The 16,893-nt window shown below is 39.9% G+C and overlaps 1 protein-coding gene across 2 annotated transcripts in view; it reads right to left on the bottom strand.

Annotated features, from left to right (window-relative positions):
* The window catches only part of b4galnt1a (beta-1,4-N-acetyl-galactosaminyl transferase 1a), a 96,009-nt gene that overhangs the window by 46,318 nt on the left and 32,798 nt on the right, over nt 1-16,893 (bottom strand). For both annotated transcript variants that reach the window (XM_084333750.1, XM_084333749.1), the window contains exons 4-6: nt 10,840-10,946; nt 2,411-2,448; nt 2,102-2,282 (exon numbers count right to left, since the gene is read on the bottom strand). In XM_084333750.1, coding sequence (XP_084189876.1) covers nt 2,102-2,282; nt 2,411-2,448; nt 10,840-10,946 — 326 coding nt within the window. The remainder of the gene's footprint in view (nt 1-2,101; nt 2,283-2,410; nt 2,449-10,839; nt 10,947-16,893) is intronic.

The following is a 16,893-nucleotide window of genomic DNA, read 5'->3' as shown; positions in this document are numbered from 1 at the left end:
CACTACCATAATACAGAAGGTTAACCCTTTCACTACCACACTACAGACGGTTAACCCTTTCACTACCACACTATAAAAGGTTAACCTTTCACTACCACACTACAGAAGGTTAACCTTTCACTACCACGCTACAGATGGTTAACCTTTCACTACCACACTACAGAAGGTTAACCTTTCACTACCACACTACAGAAGGTTAACCTTTCACTACCACACTACAGATGGTTAACCTTTCACTATCACACTACAGACGGTTAACCCTTTCACTACCATACACTACTGAAGGTTAACTTTTCACTACCACACTACAGAAGGTTAACCTTTCACTACCATACTACAGAAGGTTAACCTTTTACTACCACACTACAGATGGTTAACCTTTCACTATCATACTACAGAAGGTTAACCCTTTTACTACCACACTACAGACGGTTAACCCTTTCACTACCATACTGCCTGCCTGCCTTACCCATAAAATCCTACATGGCTTGGCTCCTCCCCCCTCTGTACTTTCATAAAACAGAAAGCATCTGCTGACAGATATACCAGGTCTGTAGTCAGAGGGGACTGTGTAGTCCCAAACAGGAGGTCTGCTTTTAATCAGGCAGCCTTTTCCGTGAGCGCAGCCCACACCCGGAACAGTCTGCCAATACGGCTCAGGGAGTATCAAAGTTACATTTAATTTTAAACAAACTTAAAATCATGGTTGAGAGATGGTCAAGTGTGTGACCATTTTAACTGAGGGGTTGTGATGTATTGTAATGTATTTTAATGTATTTATTTGTATGTATTTTAGTGTATTGTAACCTATACTGATTCCTACTGTGTTTTAATTATTGTACTATCTCTTAATTATTGTAGTGCTCATGTCACCTGCCCCAGAGACTACAGTTGAAAATTAGTCAACCTGGCTAAACTGGCATATTTACAGTCAAATGTTCCTTAATATGCACTGTCTCTGTATTTTAAACCAATAAATACAAATACTACAGAAGGTTAACCTTTCACTACCACACTACAAAAGGTTAACCTTTCACTACCAAACTACAGATGGTTAACCCTTTAACTACCACACTACAGACAGTTAACCTTTCACTATCACACTACAGACGGTTAACCCTTTCACTACCACACTACAGAACTACCACACTACAGACAGTTAACATTTCACTACCACACTACTGCGGTAGTGAAAGGGTTAACCATCTGTAGTGTGGTAGTAAAAGGGTTAAATAAATTATTAAATAGATGATTTTGGTGTGTTGTCTCCCCCCACTGTTTACAATCCAGAGCCAGGTTGTAACAAAGGTTGTAAGTGAATGATTGTCTCCCCACACTGTCCCGACTCCGATGAAGTGGTAATTGTAAATATAGTTTATTGCCTTTATTCTGTGTGCTCCAGTGTTCTACTTTGGACTAAAGGTGGAGTCTCCCTGGGAACTGACACAACTATTTTAAGAGGAAGTGAAAGGCAAACTTTAACAGATTGCAGAATGGGTACAATTAGTCCCTTGTTTGAGCCGAATCTGGGAGTGGCTATTTCGACACTCGCTTCCTAGACAGTTCAACTGCCTAGTACACACTGGTACAGATGAGTCATAGTTTCAGCCTTATCTCCGATACCCTTATTTTTTGGTCTGCTCTGTTTTTTTAGAAGGTATAGCTAAACCTTGTACCAAGGATTTTCACTACCTCTCTACTCCATTTTGCATTTTGTTTTTGCATTTTGTACATTTTTTGTTTTGTATATTGTATATTTTCTGTATAGTGTTTGGTCTTTATCCTCTAACTTTTTACTGTAGGAAGCACAATTTCAGGAGGGTCATAAAGAACCAAGCATTTCACTATACTGTACCTTATATGTGACAAATAAAACAAAACGTGAAACTATAGTCAGACAAAGGTTTTATACAGAATCATGGCCTAATCAAAAGCAATAGCCACGGATTTACATTTACATTTAGTCATTTAGCGGACGCTTTTATCCAAAGTGACTTACAAGTTCTGTACGACACTACGATTCTTTGCGACATGGATTTATTGCTTGCTTGCAGAGCACCCGGCCAGGAGGCCACACCCGATATCCATTTAATAGCCTCACCTGTGTCTGCGGTCCTGGGAGAAAACAGTGTGTTTGTATAGGTGACGAACTGCAGCTGCCTGTTCAGATTGGACAGGGCGGGGCTCCACAGCATGATGCTCTTCTGTCCCTCTCCTGTGATAGTGACCCCATCCACAGTCGCTGCCACGTCAAACGTCCCCATGGCCGCGGTCAGGTTCACCTGTTACGGCACATCAGTAGTTTTTCGGTTGTTGACAAGTTTAGACATTTATGTTGAGGGAATGCACACGTATCTACTGCAAAGGAAGAAAACAAAAGGTAAAAAGGAGGAACGTGGGGGAAACTTACCATGTGTTTAGAACTTGGCTTCTCTTTCAGACCCAAACCTATGGCAAGAGAGAAGCCATCATTAGACCAATACTGGGAACAGTAAAGTAACCTAGGATGGCCGATGGCTATTCTTTTCAAAGAAGACATTCATATTAATAGGATAATATAGGATGCTACGGAAGCGTATTGCTGCCACACCAGAAACAGAAAAGAAATATCCGTATCACGCTATAACGTGATAACTTCTTGTTTTAACATAAAAGTTTCACGTTATAACGTGATAACTTCTTGTTTTACGTTTCACGTTATAACGTGATAACTTCTTGTTAACGTGAAAATCATGTTTGAATAAGGAAACGATGTGCGCCGTCTGCATGATTTTCTTTCGTAGCCGTAGTTTGCGAAGACTCTGATTGGCTAGCCCGCGTACAGCGAAGACCCTCTCTGATTGGTTTAGCTCAGACTGGCTCTGGGATAGAAATGTCCACCTTGTACACACAAGATTGTTCGCACATTACATATATATTCTCCTAGAATACATATTTATGGACCACCAGTCCTGATTCCAAACTCTAAGCATAATTGTACATCGTTTCCTTATTCAAACATGATTTTCACGTTATAACGTGAAACTTTTTATGTTAAAACAAGAAGTTATCACGTTATAACGTGAAACGTTTTATGTTAAAACAAGAAGTTATCACGTTATAACGTGAAACGTTTTATGTTAAAACAAGAAGTTATCACGTTATAACGTGATACGGATATATTTTTTTCTGTTTCTGGTGTGGCAGCAATACGCTTCCGTAGTACGGATATCAAATGCTACCCAAAAAGTCGGTGCATGGGTCGGGTGTTTTAACACTTTCAGTGCCACCAGGGGGCGCACGACTTAGTGCTTGAATGCCACCCATTCTGTGATAATCGCCTTTTACTGGAATATTCCAGAACGTTGATATTTGTCGGCCTATTTATGAATCGTTTTCAAATAAACGCTAGATGATCAATAGTATACGTGCACGCACGCACGTTCGAGGCGCGCGCTGATAATAGCTGCTTCCATTTCCTCATGGATTTTACAGTGAAACAGCTGGAGCACATATAGTGGAAACGCTTATATCTTCATGAAAACGAGTCTGATTATCCTAACACTGATAACATAGATGCCTTACCTGACATCAGATGGTATCCAACTGGTATATTCCAATTCCTGATCACCATTCGAAAAAATCGATAAGTGTATAGATCTAACGTGTATACAGTAGAACTCATGATCCGCGGGGCTCAGAGCCCCCTGAATGAACTCTGGTACTCCGGCTGCATGGGTGAGAAGTGAAATGTGGACTGGAATATTTTTTTCCCCCATCCATTTTCATTGAGTCCATTCCAAAAGGGTGATTTACCATCTGGGAGACGATAGGGGGCGCTTTTTTCACATCTGATCGCCGGCGGCCCTTGGGTAGGCTAGGGTAGGCTCGCGTGATGAAATATGATTTCAGATCGCTAAAAAAAATAATAATAATAATTCAGAGAAATCTCGTGAGTGGCTTTCAACGTAACTATCGTAAACACGAGATTAGCCGTGAGTGGCTCTCAAAGTGTTAAAAAAGGATTTTCTTGTAAATAACTTGCTTTTTTCATATTTCACTGATTCTTGAGAGTCGGGACAAAACATGTCCTACATATAAAAGTCTAATTTATATCAAAAATAAAGAAATTAATAATGATTGACTCTAAAGGTATTGTGTAAACTGATGTTATGTTTTAGCACATATATTTGTTTTTTGGGGGATATTTGTTTAAATGTATAATCTGTGGTTAGAAGCTCCCATGTTAATTTTCTTGTCCTCAGCAAAGGTCACATTATTGACCAGCCCAAAAAAGCTTGAAAAACCTCTCCACTTGTGAAAACATACATATCAAATCAAGGATAAGGGTTATAAATGTATAAAACAATGCATGCCATGAAACTCAAATAATACTTTCCATAGAAATCTGCCTATCAAAGTTGTGTCCTCAGTTTATGTCAACTCCGTCAGACTTTTTCATAAACCTAATTAAATCAGGCAATAGCATGGCCAGCTCTATCCCTGAGGACCCCTTTTCCTTACCCTGCCTGTGATGAATGCAACACTACCACACATGGTCTGGTAAATTTGATACTTTTTGATATTTTAGACAAACAATGTCAATATTCCTATGGTCACAGCTGGAACATGTCAACACCATCTCTCCGTTATTATACTTTAAAAAAACAATAGTGGATTGAATTCAAGTGTTTCAGTGAGATTATTAAGACAGCTAGCAACTGCCAAAAAACTAGCTAGCTGCAGTGCACAATACAGGCTTGGAGGTAAAATGTCTGCCTTTTTGTCAACTCCATCAGATTTTGTGTCTGACGAAGTTGACGTGTAAGCTGACGGAGTTGACAAATCCATCAATAACCTCATAATATGCTATTATACTATTTTTGAACATGGTAAAGGATTTAAATTTTATTTCAGAGTTGTATCTGCACAGCAGTGTGCATATAATAGCATGCATTACAATACACTTCTGGCTTTTAGAGCATGGGTAGGCTGTGGTCTGCTTTTTGAATAATTGTCTTACTTTCCCAGCACATGTGTTAATACATAAATATAAATATATCACTTGTCTACGTGGTTGATTGATTGATGTAAAATTTCATAACCCAGTAGGGATACAAGACAGAAGAAAACAGTTATTCTTGTTCTTATACTGTTTACTTAGATCATCAGAGCAAAGGTGAACGGTGGTAAACTGTGGATATTTCATCTTAATATCTTTAAAATAATTCTTAATATAGGACTTGTAACTGAGGGGTACAATTCCCTGACTGTATTGATAAGTATGGTATCATTAAACCACTACCGTCTTATGTACTTTAATTACTGGCCATACAGTACATGATATATATAATGATGAACACTTCCCACAATGAATCGGTTCCACACAAAGTTGTAATTAAGTATTTATTGCAGCAAAAGGTACATAATATACTTCTCTATTTCACTTTGAATGCGCTTATAAGGCAAAGGAATGTGCGTAGGCAAATCAATAATGAATGTCCATTCTCTGGTTACGCAGGAGGTAATTATACAACCTGAATCTTAGGGAATTATATCTATGGTACACTAGTAATATATAGCGGGAGATACTGGAAGGGTCCCCCCGGTTGTAAGCCAGCAAGGGTAGAGGATCTGTCGGTAATAGAGTCTGGGTCAACGATGATAAGGAGACTCCGAGTACGGGAGACGGTGCAATAAGATCTTGATCCACAGACGAATACAGCTGTTCTCCGTAGCCTGTAGCTCCACAGGGAAGAAAGCTAGCCTGCCTCAGGCTCTCTGAGGCGCAGACTCGACGTGGCTCCTCACAGGGTAAATCCCACACACGTGTGGGCGTCGGCGATTCTCCGCTCCATTAATTACAGGACCAAAAGCAAATATAATCCAGCCGTAAAGGGCTATGCAGTCGTCGGGTAGATAATCCAGTGTACATGTCCACACGGTCCTCGTCTAGGGCTCCTCGGGTGAAAGCGCCATGAAAGCAGCCCAGCCTGGATAAGCACTCTAGCTGATACGAGGAAAACGTTGGTGATGCTGGTCACTGTAGAACTTTAGCCGCACGATACACTATACACAAATAGACTATTACTGACTTAATAGAAATATGTCGCACTCGACGGTATAGCGCCAAACTCTGACACTTCAGTTATTAATTCGCACGCGGTCTCAATGCTCTATTTGGGGCCAAACAGGCCATACTTCACCGCACGTAGCATCGTGGGTGAGGCTCCAACTTATTGGGTAACAAGACTTCTGACTAAGTGCTTCTGTATTCACCTGCGCCGTATTTATACGCTTAGATGAATAAACTAGTACCAGCTTTATTCCTGTCTCATATCCTTGGGCAATACCATTCTTGTCCAGGCATGTCCCCGGCGGTGACTTTGAACCTGACTTTGGAGGCATGGCCTTGGCGCCTGTGGACCGCTGTCCAATAGGAGAATGAAATATTATGGTCTGTACTAGGCTAAAGGGATATTCCGTGTATATGTACAAGGAATATACAAGGGATATCAAACGATATACAAATATTATGCAATATATATCAATCAATAAATATATATATTCGGTTTAATCTGATCCTTTGTAACGGGACTGGTCCATGTGTGTCTACTGTAGATTGCTACATCATCCTTTATCTGACTCTTTCCATCCATAGTGTAATACATTATGGTATGGAGTGATCAACAGGATAATATTTTGCTAGTCAGTTGTCTCAATCTTATCAGTTGTCACAAGTGTAGAGTTCAAGAAAAATCAGGATCAGATAAAAATCAGATCAGGATAAGATAGCAATGCCAGACAGTGCAGGGAGTCTCTCAGGAAAAGCAACGAAGTAAAATGCGAAAAAGGCATTCAAGAGAAATAAAAACTATGAAAGAGAATATTACAAATGTAACAAAGCAACGAAACAACCTGATAAAAACAATAATGCGCAGAAAAGAGGCTACAAATACATCACCACTGGACTCTCCAGGCACGGAAACAAAGAAGATGCTATCAGGAAGCAAAGTAAGGAATCCGAAAATCCAAAAGGCCCTTCTATTCCACAACATCCCCAGAAGAGGGCTGAAGACAAACAAACAAACTCCTGGCCCACGGCGCCAAAAACCAGCACTGAGTGTGTCATCAGGCACGATTCTTAAAAAGTATTGTCTTCTTCAACAAATTAAAGAGTTTGGGTTAACCTACAAGTTAATGAGAGAAAAGGAGCAGCCTCAGAAAAAGCCAACATTAATACAGGGTATAACACAGACTGTTCAGGATTTCTTCCTGAACTATGCACGTGTGACGACGGATAACACTGACACAATCACCAGGAACAAGATCAAGCGGCAGATAATGATCCTGCTAGACTCCATGCTCAACCTCCACACTGAATTCCAGATTAAGAACCCCACTGTAAAGCTGAGCTATTCTTCATTCTGTGCTCTGAGGCCCTTCTATGTCACAGCACCAAAAGCATCTGATCGGAAGACATGTCTGTGTCAAATACATGAAAATGCATGCTTAATGCTCGAGGTCCTTAAAATGTCTGGTGTTGTGAAGTCAAACAAACTGGATGACAGTTTTCAATTAGTTTGTTGCTCTCCAGCAAGTGAGGCCTGCCTTCTTCGCCCCTGCTCACGATGTCTAAACAAAGGTACAGTTACAACCCAAGAGCAAGACAAAATCGATGTTCAATGGAGGCAGTGGGAGAGAGTTCAAGAAGACACACGCAATGGAATCGACATCAACACTAAGCTCGTCGAACACCGAGGCAGCCTTTCAGAGCTCATCAAACTCTATGAGCAAAAACTCAGAAAGGAAACCACAACACATGTGTGTTCAGTGCGAAACCAGTCAAAAGAATACAGCAACACAATTGAGTCCTGTGATGTACAGCAATCGTCCATGTTGACTTTTCAGAATCCTGGAAATTCAAATATAAAGCTGAAGTTCAGGCCTGCCATTTCGGACAAAATCTGCCACAGATAACACTCCATACCAGAATGTATTACACTAAGGGTGGAAAGGCAGGGTTTTGCACACTGTCAGAGTCAAAGAGACAGGATGCTGCAGCAATCTGGACACAAATGGATCCAGTCCTAAAAGATATCAAGACAAGGTTACCACCGTGCACTTCCAAGCAAACAAGAACAAGAAGAACTTTTTTCTTCTGGGGTTTGAAAGGACAACGCAGAACTTCTTCCCCACTTCTCATGGTAAGGGCGCACCAGACGGCATTGGCGGAACAGTAAAAAGAACAGCTGACAACCTGGTCCTGAGAGGAAATTATGTGACGGATGGACACATATTCTTCAAAAAGGTCTCAAACAGTCTGAATGGTGTTCAGCTGTACCACATTGTGGAAGAAGACATGCAAAGATACGACACACTTCTCATGATCCTCTCAAACCGGTTCCCTCAACAAGACAAATACACCAGATCATCGCACATAAGGACAGGATCCACAACAGACAACTATCCTGCTTTTGCAGCGAGATGTTGGATTGCCAGTGCTTCTGCCCAGCTACCTCCTATTACCATGGCAACCCAGGAGAACAGCAGAGTGATACACGGAGGGCAAGGAAGAAGAGACCTCTGGCCATGTTGTGGGAGGAGATGAAAAATTAGATGGAATAGGGTATGGAGATGGAAGATGTAATGGAGGAGTTGGACGAAGAACCTTTGAAAGGTCCTGAGGGTACGGTGACAGTAACGACTGTTAGCAGCCTTAGTAATGGAGACTGGTTAGCAGTAGTATTATGATGACCACTGGTGGCTAGCCAAGACCATCGATGTGGATAATGAGCAACAAGATGTGAAAGTGGAATTTCTGCATCCCCATGGTCCAACAGAAAAGGTTCAGCCCAAATGTGGCAAGAAGGATGTCTGTTTCTGCCCAGTTCAAGACATCATAGTGAAACTAATTAGAAATGCAGAAGGAAAGGAAGAGGAGAAGTGGGTGAGAAAGTGGAGATCAGGAAGTGGTGTAGAGGAGGTAGATGAAAACAGGGACGAGAAGAAGGGGTCCTGTTCTCCATTACTGTTTTTGTTGTTGGAAACGGTGCATTTTGTAATAGTTGGAAACAGTGTATGTAAAGTTTGTTGTTTATTACAATTGAGTTAACAAAATGTTCAGTATAAGACAAGGAGTTATTAGTTCTTATTATTGTTGTCACTTCCATCTGTTTAAAAAATTTAGCAGAGATGCAAATCCAATTTTGTCAACTCCGTCAGTTTCTCGTCAACACCGTCAGATCATTGTCAACACCGTCAGATGTTTATTTTTGTTAATCTTGGGGAAAATACAAATTCCTTCTTCAGTTTATGTTGTTTAAGTAATAAAGTGGCATTAGATCTTCATCCTCTTGTGTCTTATTTACTTAATGATCTTTTTTTATCATATCAAAATTAAAAACAAAGTTTGAAAATGCTAATATTTCTAACTCTGGGTTTTCAGAATAGTGTGAAATTACACCTGAGGTTTATATATTATATTTTATTGCATACCAGAGTAACTAAACACTATTACAACATACTTCAGAACTTTAGATTCTTGTTGGACACCCACCCCCCATACAGGTATATAGTACTGTTACATTTGTGACATATATGATATGAAAATATACAGTACTGTTACCCATAGATCCTGACAGAGAGTATATACATATGATGGGGAGGAGACTGTACATTAGGAGGGGGTGGGTGGGTGGGAGAGAAATATACATACGGTGGGGAGAGAATATATACATACGGTGGGGAGGAGACTGTACATTAGGAGGGGGTGGGTGGGTGGGAGAGAAATATACATACGGTGGGGAGAGAATATATACATACGGTGGGGAGGAGACTGTCTATTAGGAGAGGGTGGGGGGGGTTTGGACATTTATGGTGGCCAGTTTCGAATTGCAGTCTCCCGTAGGTGCTCTTTTAGAGCGGTTTTGAATGTGGGTAGGGATTCACATTCCTTTACAGCTTTGGGTAGGGCGTTCCACATTGATGTGGCATAATTGCGAAACGTGTTTAGTCCCTTGTTTGAGCCGATGTCCAAGCTTAACATGATTTGTTGAGCTTCCTCTGTCTGTTGTATAACAATGATGTTGTTGTTGTCATTGTTGTTATTATTTATTATTGTTTATTTAAAAATACGTATGAGAAAAAATGAACAGTGTAAACAATATCATTAACTCTGAATATAAAAATATGAGAAAAGCAAACAAGACGCGGTCTCGGACTGGTGGGGGCCTCTGATTCGAGGTCTTGGTGAGTCGGAGTGTTAAAGAGGCATGATGCTCTGGCTCGCTGGGGCGCCGGATTTGGGGTCCTCACGGGGTAGGGACCTTGGTTGTCGATACTGGAGATGACTGGTGCTCAAGTAATCTCGCCTTATGGTACATACATGTGGGTATATGCATGTATATATGTATATATATATGTATGTGTGTATGTATATGTATATATATATATATTCTTATTAATTTATATATTTAATTTATACATGACTATTTTATTTTTCATTATTCTGATTTAACTGATGGTCTTGTCATTGTCGTTATTATTATTATTATTATTATTATTATTATTATTATTATTATTATTATTATTATTATTATTATTATTATTATTATTATTATTATTATTATTATTATTATTATTATTATTATTATTATTATTATTATTATTATTATTACTGTTATTGTCCTGTGATGTCTTGTTTATTAGTATTGTTATTGTATTGTCTTGTTTCATGTTGAAAAGGGAAAATAAAGAAACTGTGAAAAAAAAAAAAAAAAAATATAGGACAGAGCTGTAAACATTGTATAAGGTGTGTGTACTAGGTTTCAAATATAGCAGTCAAATGATGGCTCTTACCAGGAATAAGGATGGTTTTGAGTGGCTGCACCTCCACACCCTGGGTGGGGTACTGCAAAGGACTGTTGGCCTCCGCTATGATGAGCAGGTCAGCTGGAGTGCGGGACCTTCACACAAGACATGAAGAATATGAGATAAGATAATCCTTCATCAAACCCCTTTATCAATCCCCTTGGGGAAATTCAGTTGTCGTAGAAGCATGGGGGAGGAGGGGGGTAGAGGTACAGGCTAATAGAAATGACAAAATATAGAGAATAAAAATATCAGAGTAGAGGTAAAGAACAAGATATAATATTAATTAAAAATCAATAAATAAAGGTGAGGGTCTAGTCAGTCGGACAGGTGAGACATATGTATATTCTATCAATATTCGATAATAATAATAAGTCTGTGCAGGGTTCAGTAGTTAAGAGTCAAACAGTTCTCCAGATCTCCAGCCATTGGTCAGGTCAGTCCTTGTCCATGGTTGGAGAGCTTGATGGCTACTGGCACGAAGGAAGGGAACCGGTTCTGGTTTGTGAACCTGAACCGTTGAGAGCATTTCGACCAAAGATAAATTGATTTGGAATCCGAAAAATTGGTTCGCAGCTGGAACCACAAAATTGCAGGTTTTTCTTGCTAACTGAGTAAGTGGGTTATATTTTTCAGGTTTGAAAGAGAATGGAGAAGTCAAGGATGGAGAAGTAAAAAATGGAGAAGTCAAGAAATTATTTACATTTACTGTCATATGGGGTTGGTACCCAACTGTGTTTTCCCCCCTGTACTTTACTCTCTGTAATAACTAAATAATAATATCAGTTGTAAAACACAATTCAATTTCAACATTGTTATTTATTGAGAACATTTGAGAACACACTTCCTCTCTTTCGCTTCCCCTGGGGGTTCCACGTCAAGGCCTGGCATTTGATGGTATGACCAATCCATCCCCACTTCGGTCTCCGGCTCTCTATTGGCTCCTGGCTTCCTCTCTGCCACAGCTCCTTATTGCTGATTTTATCTGGCCACCTGATTCTGAAGATGCGCCTCAGACAGCTGTTAACCCATTAAACGCCAAAAACGAGTATACTATTTATTTTATTATTATTATTTTGTATTATACTAAACAGTCAGCCGGACCTTCTTGTGTGATTCTGGTAGCTCTGAGTGAATTGGAATTGAAATGACGATCGAATCCTGATAGGTGGCAGTATCGCCTACCTTTTGAACTGGGCTAGTTTACTGTGGGGGAGGGGGGGGGGGTGCTCACTCACTGCTGGCCAGAATAGTAGCCACTAGCCTCGGAACTGCCTATGCAATGGCGAGCGAACTATTGGAGATTATTATGAATTGATTGATTGAAAACTTTATTAACAGATTGCAGAATGGGTACAATACAGTACGGCTCAATATACACAATTGTTAAGGGGATGCAGACCAGAGAAAGACTTACGTCTTGTTTATATCAGGGTCCCCCATTTTCAATTCATAACATTTATGACATACAAATATACAGTACTGTTACATCCAGACATTTATGACATACAAGATATAAAAATATACAGTACTGTTTTTTTTTTTTTACAGACAGAGTTTCTAAACAAGAATATATAAGGGGGAGGAAACTGTACATTGGGGGGGGGGGGGGGGGGGGGGGGGGGGTTGGGTTCGGACATTTACCGGGGCCAGTTTAGAATTGCAGCCTCCCGTAGGTGCTCTTTTAGAGCGGTTTTGAAGGTGGGTAGGGATTCACATTATTTTACGGCTGTGGGTAGGGTGTTCCACATTGTTGTGGCATAATTGCTAAACGTGTTTAGTCCCTTGTTTGAGCCGAATCTGGGTGATTTGTGTTACTCCCTCTGGTGTTGTGGTCGTGGACTTCACTGACCTTTAGGAAGTATTTCAACAGTATACATGGGTATCTTAGTGGTGTAGTGTATCTTCTGGACCAGGCCCATTGCAAGTTGCTGTACTCTGTCGTCTACTCTAAGCCATCCTAGGTTGTCAAAATGGGCAGGGGTGAGGTGGGTTTTAGGAGTTAGGTCAAGCAGTAGTCTGACCAGTTTGTTTTGTGATGTTTGTAATCTTGTTTTTAGTGCCTTTGAGGTGCTTTGGTACCATGAGGTGCAAGCATAGTCGTAGTACCCTTGAATGAGTGCTCCTGTTAAAGTCTTCAGGGTATTCTTGGTTTACCAGAGAGGAGATCCGGTACTTTGTAAATCTGGTATGTCATAAATGTATAGATGTAGCAGTATTGTCTATCTGTATGTCATATATGTTATGATGAATTGAAAATGGGGGACCCTGATGTAAACAAGATGAAAGTCTTTCTCTGGTCTGCATCCCCTTAACACTTTCGATGCCGGCCGTGTTTTCCTTTTTACCCCCTTGAACGCATAATCTATGTTTTAAATTATGGCTATGTGTCTAATCTGCCCGTCGCTTATCAATGACTTGTTTGCAGTCAACATTGTCGAAACGGATTGTTTTTTTTAATCGGTTCATATCCTTTTTATAGCATTTCGAAAAGCTATCGTTCTCTCGCAAATTTCCGGAAAATAGAAAGATTCCCCCATAAACGGCATTTATTGGAATATTCTTGAATACACTAGACACGTTGTCATTTGTCGGCCTATTTATGAATAGTTTTCAAATAAACGCTAGATTATCGATAGTATATGTGTACTTATGCACGCTATAGAAGCGGGCTGAATTTTTTTTTTTTTTTTTTGAAATTATCTTTTTATTGATTTTCACCATGGTCCATACAAACAATATCTTGACTTCGCCTTCTGCTGTACAAATTGCATCAATTGTTAATAATTATTACTTAACTTAAACATTGCAGTGCAGAAGTACCATTACATGCATGAGGACCCATACAGTCAATAACATCCTATACTTCTTTTTTTTTCTAGACAAACAAAAACAATAACAAGAAATAATAGATAACAAAATTATATGTTATGGTACCTCTCCAATACATCTGCATTTACCATAAAGTAAACAAATAACAAAATAATATGTTGGGGTGCATCTTCCTGATACTCTACTCCATTTACACAAGTTTCACTTAACAATTATCCCGAATGATCATTTCTATATACCTTAAACAAATGAAGATCGTAACGGTGTAATGTACATTATCCATCTTTCCCATTTCTTCCGAAACGTATCCTGTTGCAACCTAAAAGAAAACGTAATTCTTTCCATCTTAAAAATAACATAAATAATATCAATCCAATCATCCACTGTAGGAATTTCTGTTCTTAACCACTTTCTAGTAATGGCCTTCCTGCTAGCCGCACTTAATATCTGAAATATATATCTATCCCCATTTTCTGATGGCCTGGCGCCGAAATATAGACGTTCCAACTTAAATGGGATGTCCCCCTGGAATACTTTTTCAAAAATTGTATGGACCTCCCTCCAGAAAGGCATCAGCAATGGACAAGACCAGAATATGTGGTAATGATTTGCCTCTGAGAGGCCACACTGTCTCCAGCAGTTGGAAGATTTGGTATGGTGGCTCTCTTGAGCTGGAGTACTAAAGAACCTAATCAGGGATTTCCAACAAAATTCTCTCCATACTGGTGAACTTGATGTTTTCCATTGTATTTCACATAAATCCTCCCATTCCTCTTCTGTTATATTTAGGTTTCCCTCCCTTTCCCATTTCTGTTTTACATACAATGAATTACCTTTCGTCTGTTGTAATCCCTTATAGAGTCTTGAGATGGTTTTTTGGTTTGAGTTCGAGACATAAGCCTCTCTGAAAACTTTTAATAAAATATTTTCAGAAAGTGTTTGTTTACTTTGCTTCAGTAGTTGCTCAATATAGTGCCGAACTTGAAGATATCTGTAAAAATCTTCATTTTTCAAACCATGCTGCAACTTCAAATCTTGAAAGCTCTTCATTGACCCCTGATGTAAAAAGGTACAATATGCTGTTAGGCCTAGAGTCTCCCACCCTTTAAACCGTACGTCCATTCTTTTGGGTACGAACTCTGGGTCATACGCACACCATCTCAAAACGTTTATGGCTTCTTTTAGATTTTTTGGGGCTGTTACCTTACTCCACAACTTAAGTGGTAAACTAATCCATGGATTTCCCAACTCCCTTAAATCATTCATCAAATCTTCTCTCTCATTTCCTCAACATCACACACACACACACACACACACACACACACACGGCACATGCTGATATCTCAGTGAATGAAGCTCTGATTATCCTAAAACTGGTAACATAGACTCCTTACCTTAGATCAGATGTTCTCCAAAAAGATTCCAATTCCTGATCGCCATTCCAAATATCGATCGCGTTTATTGATTGATTATTGGCTGCTGTAAATATATATTCCACGCTGCTTTCACACTCGCGATCACTTCCCTCATCATCAGATCCCTCGCCAGCATAATGGAGCCAGTTGGCTCCCCCCACAGGGATCCAGCAGTATAATCGAATGGCCTGCAGTTACACAGGGATAGACGATAGGGGGCGGTATTTTCCCATCTGAGCTCCTAGAGGGTCTGCTGTACCAACGGGAGACTCGGTTGATGAAATATGCATTCAGATCGCTAATAAATAAAAATAAACGACAATTCGCGTCGTCGGCACTCAACGGGGGGCATGATAAGACGACAATACACGTCGCTGGCACTCAAAGTGGTAACAATTGTGTGTATTGAGCTGTACTGTATTGTACCCATTCTGCAATCTGTTAATACAATTTTCAATCAATCAATACAAGAATCTTATTCGTTGGCTGGTTTTATTACATTGGTTGCCATTTATGACAATATAGGGAGGTGTAGTGGTTACGTCATTGCCATTTTTCGTGTTCCACCGTCTGTCCAACGCAATGTATTTCCCCATTGCCCATTTCTAAATCATCTCGTTTAAAACAAATAAAGCATTCACATTTGCATGGTGTACCTTTCTGTGCTTATTCATCCACAATCTATAGCTCAACATGAAAATATTCATAATTAATCATAAAAAAATTGCCAAATTGTATTTCAACCAAAAATGCTTAGTGATAGAAGGGAACTCATTTTGTGCAAAAATGGAAAGCTTTTCAATTTCCATGCGGCAGAATTGTTACAATTGTCGAAAGCCTTTTGGAGGTCCAGCATGACCATGTCGCAGTATTTGCCCGCGTCCACCTCTTGTTTGATGTGGTCGTTCAAATAGAGAAGGCATGCGTCAGTGGAGTGGGATGTTCTGAAGCCAGATTGGAATTCGTAGATTCGCTTTTTTTCCGCAAGGTACTTTTGGACCTATTCGTAGACAATTTTGTCCATGACTTTTGAGATGGAGGTAAGAATAGAAACAAGGCAGTAGTTGCCTGGGTCTAATTTGCTGCCTTTTTTGTGCAGGGGGGCCACTGTCGCAATTTTGAAGTCTTTGGGGACGTATTCCTGTTTTATGGAGAGGTTTATTATGTGGGTGATGACTGGGGTGATGGCGGCTGCTGAGTCTCTGAGGAATTTGGAGGGGATATTGTCATGGCCAGTGGCCTTGTTAGGTTGGAGGGCGCTCAGTTTTTTGAGTACCTCAACTGAAGTCATCTTTGCGGACCCCTAGGTTTTTGTAGAAGGCTAGGATGTGTTCTACCCCAAAATGCCCTGAGTGGGAGGGTAGTTTATTAACCAGTGTTGTGGCTATGTTTGTAAATAAAATGTTTAAGTAATTGGCCACATCCAGCTTGTCTGTGATGAGTGTTTTCTGTCTTTATGTTTATGTTTGTAAATCTGGTTTTTAGTTTTTTACTGCAGCCTAGTTCGTTGTTGAGTAATTTCCAAAGTTCACAGGGTTTGTTTTTAGTTTTTATTTAGTTTTCCTAATTTTTTGTGTGCAGATTTGATCATGGTGTTTACATTGTTTCTTAGCCTGTTTCTTTGTTGTTTGAGTTCAACCACGTGGGCTTGGAGATCACTGTTTGAGCTTTTGGCAAGCTTTGACTGACTTTTATGAAGTTCAGAGCATTTTTTGTCTCTGGTTTTCATAGCGGTCAGTATTTCTGAGTGCATCCATGGCTCAACACGATTTTTAACCCTGGTGGTTCTTAGGGG

The sequence above is a fragment of the Notolepis coatsorum genome (assembly GCF_963971535.1).
Source record: "Notolepis coatsorum genome assembly, chromosome: 17".
Lineage (NCBI taxonomy): Eukaryota > Metazoa > Chordata > Actinopteri > Aulopiformes > Paralepididae > Notolepis > Notolepis coatsorum.
Note: the sequence above shows the minus strand (reverse complement) of the source record. Positions and strands in the feature narration are given on the sequence as shown.